This window comes from Mandrillus leucophaeus, unplaced genomic scaffold, assembly GCF_000951045.1.
Source record: "Mandrillus leucophaeus isolate KB7577 unplaced genomic scaffold, Mleu.le_1.0 Scaffold61, whole genome shotgun sequence".
Classification (NCBI taxonomy): domain Eukaryota; kingdom Metazoa; phylum Chordata; class Mammalia; order Primates; family Cercopithecidae; genus Mandrillus; species Mandrillus leucophaeus.
Genome location: NW_012106586.1, coordinates 2,899,362 through 2,906,072, shown reverse-complemented (window position 1 = coordinate 2,906,072; position 6,711 = coordinate 2,899,362). Strand labels below are relative to the sequence as shown.

The 6,711-nt window shown below is 45.3% G+C and overlaps 1 protein-coding gene across 1 annotated transcript in view; it reads left to right on the top strand.

Moving 5' to 3' along the window:
• Window positions 1-4,010, top strand: part of SHISA2 (shisa family member 2) — a 6,215-nt gene extending 2,205 nt beyond the window's left edge. Inside the window, exons 2-3 of the mRNA XM_011999988.1 lie at window positions 136-374; window positions 3,385-4,010. Coding sequence (XP_011855378.1) covers window positions 136-374; window positions 3,385-3,938 — 793 coding nt within the window. The 3' untranslated portion in view covers window positions 3,939-4,010. The remainder of the gene's footprint in view (window positions 1-135; window positions 375-3,384) is intronic.
• Window positions 4,011-6,711: the final 2,701 nt, after the last annotated feature.

Sequence of the window (6,711 nt, the reverse complement as noted above, 5' to 3'; positions counted from 1 at the left end):
TGTCAGCCAAAGGGTGGCTTAGAGTGAATTTTCCGAAGAAAATCACACTCCTAAGGCAGTGTGGGCCACAGATAGCCCCCATATTCCTTCCGACCAGGGTCCTCCGGGCCCCTCTGGCGTCTCCCGTCTCCATAGGTCTCCGTGTCTTAGGGGTACCCGAGAAGACGGTGAGGGTGCGCCCCCGCCCGTGAGGGCCTGGCAGACGTCCTTCCCGGAAGGCTCCCCGAAAAGAAGGCAGGTCCTCAGAGCTTTCCCGGGGGCTGCTGCCCTGTGCCAGACCCCGCGGATTCCCATCTTCTCCACGCGGCGGCCCCTCTCCCCTGCAGCGGCCCGCCTCTGGGGTTTCTGGACTTTTCCTTACCACGTCAGACTTAGTAGGTGGAACATCGGAGCAGTGCCCAGCCTTGCTCTTTGTGGCTTTGATTTTTTTTTTTTCTTTTTCAAATTGCCAAAGCCAGACTTGGAAAGTAAACCCGTTAAAGAATTTGGTAGGTTGCACTTCATTCTTGAGAAACCTTCCGGAATGCCTCCCTGGGGTGGTGTCTACACCAGTCTCTCTCTCTTCTCTCTTCTCTCTCTCTCTCTCTCTCTCTCTCTCTCTCTCTCTCTCGTTCGGGGGAGGGGAGGTAAAATGGCAAACGTATCCCCGAGGGGGCGGCTTCTCCTTTTTGTGGGCCCGTTGGGTGTACCTGGGAGACCTCGCTAGCACCCGGAGCCTGGTAGCACCCGGAGCCTGGGTTCGGGCTGCCCGAGCTTTGGCACAGCGTGGTTTGTGTTTCTAGAGCTGCCTCCCAGGACCCGGTGAGAGACAGCTCTTTTCAGTGCCGTTCCCTTTTGCGGTCAAGCATTTTATTAGCATGCTACTCCCATTGTTCTGTCTTGAATCTGAAGAGCGTGTAATTCCAGAACCAGCGCAGTCTTGAAACGCAGGCTCAGCCTCGCAGACTGTGTGGCCATGAGACAGCCCGGAGAAGCGAGCCAGACCCCAAACAGCTACAGTCAGATGTCTGCTGAATTGGGCTCATTAATGGTTTCCAAAAAGTTGGGATGGCTTTGGACTAGTGGGGACTTCTCATGACGAGACTTATGACGCCCTGTGTTGTGTGTGGGTGCCTTCTTCACGCTACTTTTAAACGTTTTTTCCCTAAAAATTGTATTTCTTCCACTTCTCTTCTGCAGTGAAGGACAACACGCCTAATTAAGCCTGCTGGGGGGCTTATGGTAGCGCTGCATTCCTTACCCCTGTGTAGTTATTTACATTTCCAATTAAAAATCCTGGAAAGAGAACAGTTATGTCTCCCCAAAACTCATTATGTGGACTGAGGCTGGTTTCAGCCAGTTTCTGCTATGACTGGGGTACATTTTTTTCCTGTTTTTCTCTTATTTATTTATTTTTTGATAACATATTTTGGGCTTGTGTCTCAATTTAGAGAATGAAATATTTATAACACGCCAAGGAAAAAGCCCTGCATCCACTTCTCCAGTGATCCATAGTTAGCCTGAAGTGATAGTGTAATTAGAACAGGTCTACTGCCAGGCACCAGCTGTGCTGCAGGCACTGTGGCAAGTGTTTCTACCTGCTAAACGGGCGCTATATATAGAAACTGCTCTGTTTAGCATTGAAACTCCAGGAAATCTTCCACAGTCAGCCTTTGGTTAAATACCTATAAAGTATTGTTTTACTTACAAAGCATTATTTCTCCATAATTCCACCTGGTGTTATACTTTAAAACCACTGACTCCAGGAATACCAGAACAGTCAAAAGGAGCGTAATTAGAAAGCCTGGCTGCTCTAATGGATGATCAAAGGGTATTCATAGAGCTGACCTCAAAGGTGCGGGCTCCTTCCGAAAGTGCTGCCCCATCTGACTGTGGGCTGGCATTATGCTTTGCCAAGACCAGTAAGACCCAATGCGTCCCTGTCCTCATGTATTTCCCAAAAATATAGTCAGGGGGATGGGGCAAGAGCACATCAGAAAATGCAGGCTGTCGGTAACATAGGGTAGAATTCCACCAAAGTGGCTCAGAGGCATTCTGCAGGCACCTCCCGTCTGATTCTACCCCATCAACCTGCATCTAGTTTCTAAAGCCTTATAGTGCCATCCCTATGGCTCCTAAAAGATTGTTTTAAGAAACGAATTTTATTTATTTATTTATTTGAGTTGGAATCTCACTCTGTCGCCCAGGCTGGAGTACAGTGGCACAGTCTCGGCTTACTGCAACCTCTGCCTCCTGGGTCCAAGCGATTCTTCTGCGTCAGCCTCCAGAGTAGCTGGGATTACAGGTGCGCGTCACCACACCCAGCTAATTTTTGTGGTTTTAGTAGAGACGGGGTTTTACCACGTTGGCCAGGCTGGTCTTGGAACTCCTGATCTCAGGTGATCCACCCACCTTGGCCTCCCCAAGTGCTAGGATTACAGGCGTGAGCCACCATGCCCCGCCAGAAACTAATTTTAAAATGGAGTTTGCTAGTGGTTTTATCAAAAGGTTTTTATTTTTACTTTTTATTGTTTTCTATTTTAAAAGCAGCTTCCCTGGTGAAGTATCATGGCCGTTGCTTTATGCTCTGAGGGCTTTCCCTGGGCACGCTTGCCTTTCTTGGCTCGCCGTGGGTGACTCTTCTTCCTGCACCACGTGTCTTGTTGCTCCTGATGTTCGCTCTTGGGACACTGTTTCAGGATGGCCCAATGCCTGGAATAACTTCCCGCCACCTGCACACAGACCCCGTCACCTGGACCCAGTGCTACCCAAGGACCCTGGCTTTTGCTAGGGAAGAGTGAGGAGGGTCTTTTTTCAGCCCCTCCTTGACCCTCTTGTGCCGCACAGATGCCTTTTGGAAATAGTAGTGACTTAGAGTCTGGCCGACATTTTTGACTTAACTGCTGATGAAAAAAGAACTTGCTAAAGAATGGTAAAGAGAAATTTGCAAGGAACTTAACTTTCTGGGGGAAAAAAGACTTTAAATAAGTTTAAAGTCATTTTTACTATGAAGATCCTACAACAATATGGTAGGGCAGACTTGTTTGGACAGTTCGATTATGGTAGGAAGTTTAGAACCATAACTGTCTTAACCTATTAAACCCATATTTTTGCTGAATTGGATATCTGGCTCAATCAGTCTTGCAGTTGATGCGTTGAACTAAATATAAACAGTTTGCTTCTAGGGGCTGAACTGCCATGCCTGTAGGGTCTCAGGATCTTTCTAAACGCTTGATAAAGAATGGTGCATCTTATGGACTCCTAATATATGAACAGATTAGCCCAGTGTCGGCCCTTCAGCTGTGCGTATCGGTGTTGCGCATTCATTCATTGCCATTGCCAGTCGGCGATTGGACTGCATTCCCAGAGTAAATCATAATGTTGTGTTTCTGTCCTTTGCTTCAGTGCCCATCTACGTGCCGTTCCTCATCGTTGGCTCTGTGTTTGTCGCCTTTATCATCTTGGGGTCCCTGGTGGCAGCCTGTTGCTGCAGATGTCTCCGGCCTAAGCAGGATCCCCAACAGAGCCGAGCCCCAGGGGGTAACCGCTTGATGGAGACCATCCCCATGATCCCCAGTGCCAGCACCTCCCGGGGGTCGTCCTCACGCCAGTCCAGCACAGCTGCCAGTTCCAGCTCCAGCGCCAACTCGGGGGCCCGGGCGCCCCCAACAAGGTCACAGACCAACTGTTGCTTGCCGGAAGGGACCATGAACAATGTGTATGTCAACATGCCCACGAATTTCTCGGTGCTGAACTGTCAGCAGGCCACCCAGATTGTGCCACATCAAGGGCAGTATCTGCATCCCCCATACGTGGGGTACACGGTGCAGCATGACTCTGTGCCCATGACTGCTGTGCCACCTTTCATGGACGGCCTGCAGCCTGGCTACAGGCAGATTCAGTCCCCCTTCCCTCACACCAACAGTGAACAGAAGATGTACCCAGCGGTGACTGTATAACGCAGAGTCACTGGCGGGTTCCTTTACTGAAGGGAGAGGAAGGCAGGGGTGGGTTCTCCAGGTGGAAGTCCGCACGTGTCGGTGGTATTTGTGGCACGGTTCCTTTGGATGGCTTCATTTGCCCCCAGACTGTATGAAAACATCTCCAAATGAGCATTTCTGGATATGTGTCACCCAGGGTATCATTGATTTATGATGGGAAACTGGCCTCAGCTGGAGTTGCCTGTGATGTTGCTGATGGGCGTGTAACAAATGCTTGAGTCCCAAGTGCCCTTGAGATATGGTTGGCGAAAGAATTTTATAAACTGATAAATTAAGGGTTTTTATTATGTTGTTATTATTTTTTTGTTGTTGAGTGCACAAGATCAAAATGCCTGGTATCTCCCTTTTACCTGGGTCTTTTTTTTTTTTTTAATGAGACAGGGTCTTGCTGTGTTGCCCAGACTGGAGTGCAGTGGTGCTATCTCGGCTCACTGCAACTTCAGCCTCCTGGATTCAAGCAATTCTCCTGCCTCAGCCTCCCAAGTGGCTGGGATTACAGGTGCCTGCCCCCACGGCTAAGTTTTTGTATTTTTTGTAGAGACGGGGTTTCACCATGTTGGCTAGGCTGGTCTCACACTCCTGACCTCAAGCGATCTGCCTGTCTCAGCCTCCCAAAGTGCTGGGATTACAGGCGTGAGCCACTGCCCCCAGCCTGGGCCATTATTTAATGTTTTTTTTATTTTTATTTTTTTAATGCATCCAAGGTTAAGGGGAAGACACAAATAACAGGACTATTCTAAAAGGAAACCTGTTTGAACTCTGTGAGATCAGTCATCAGCCTCAGTATTCCACAGGCACACCTTCATTTCATCGTAAAAAGATACACATTTTGTCTATTTTTGTGCTTTTGGGGCCTATTTTGTGCTTTTTTACCTTGTGTAGAGATCTTATTACAAAGTGATTTTCTACATTAAAAAGAGACTGAAATAAATTGTATAGTTACTTAACTAATGAAGACATTTCAGAACTCTGGGATGATTTTAATCTTGAAGTAGTAGGTGGTGTAGTATTAAAACCATTCACCCCCTTCTTGATTGTATCTTAATTTTCTGGCTTTAAGGTGACATCTGAGAGGTAATGCATTCTTTTTTATATTGAAATCATAAGCTATCACCCGCTGCTTCTCTGAGTTACTTTTAATTTTGCCTTGTGGTTACGGTTTGGGATTTCCTTCTGTTTGGTTTTCAGATCCCCGTGTCTATATAGTCCTGAGTGCAAGTAATTACTATACTTATACATGAGGATCAGTATTTCTGCCTAGATCTGATAAAACATTTTCTTGTTTTAGTTATAAAAATTCAAAGAAATGTGTTACAAAGATACTTAGTATAGCTCCTTAGTCATAACCTGAGACTTGGGATGAAATTTAAACCACAGAGATGGTTTACTTTGCAGATCATAAGGCTTTTTATACTCTTGTTATCAAAATGGCTTATTTTTCGGGCAATAGGGACTATTAAGTCAAGAGAAAAGCTTTTCAAAGACGTATTGCCTTTCTTCTCCCACACAGTTCTTGATTTCGTCTCTCTTTCAGGCCTCAACAGGCACTGTGTTCATTGCCAAGGTTCCAGATTATCAAATTCAAGTGAATTTAGTCGTGTGTTGTTTACTTATTAAAAAAAGATAACTTTAAGGATGTGCAAGATTTTGTAATTAAACAAATCGTTTTATGGTATGGTCTTCTACACATTTATATCTATAGATATCTATCGATCATCTTTCTATTCTGTCTGTTTCATGACTGAATAATGTAAAACCATTGTTGGCAACTGGTATCATCAAAGATACTCATTTTTTAATAACCAAAGGCAGGGGAAAATCATTTTACTTATTAATAAATATTTTATGATGTGAATTCCTAGGGGAGTTGGGTTTCTTTTTTCATTTTCATTGTACTTGGTAAGTTTTCAGATGGTCTAGTCAACCTGTTAATAGAACAAAATTTCCAAAAATTATGAATATTGCTTTCTAGAACCAAGAGCCTGCTTTTCAAAGCAATCAATATCTGGGAAGCTTACGTGAATGTTCTGTGAGTCAGTATTATTTTACAGGTTTCATGGGAAATGTTGACAACACAAAAGAAACAGTTCTTTTGGAATCATTATATTATGAGGCTAATGGGTATTCCCTGCATTGTGTTTGATGGCAGATTCCTGCTTATCTCTGGAAGTGAAATTCTTAGAACTTTGGAACTGAAAGGGACCTCAGATATCACCCAGCCTAAAGATTGGCAAGCTTTTTTTTTTTTTCAGTAAAAATCAGAGACTGGCTGGGCTCATGGCTCACCCCTGTAATGCCAGCACTTTGGGAGGCCAAGGCGGGAGGATCGCTGGAGACCGGGAGTTCCAGACAAGCCTGGGCAACATAGCGAGACCCCATCTCTAAAAAAAAAGAAAAAATAAATAAAAATTAGCTGGGAGTGGTGGCGTACTTGGTAGTATCAGTGATTTGGGAGGTTGAGGCAGGAGGATCACTTGCAAGCTCAGGAGTTTGAGGCTGCAGTGAGCTGTGATTTCACTACTACATTCCAGCCTGGGTGACAGTGAAAACCTGTCTCAAAAAAATAAGCAAAAAAGATCCTGAGAGTAAATACTTTAGGTTTTGCCAGCCATATGGGATCTAGCAGCTATTCAGCTCTGCAGTAGCACATAAAAGCAGCCATAGATATACATAAACAAATGAGCGAATCTATATGCTCATAAAACCTTCTCTTTTTTTTTTTTTGAGACAG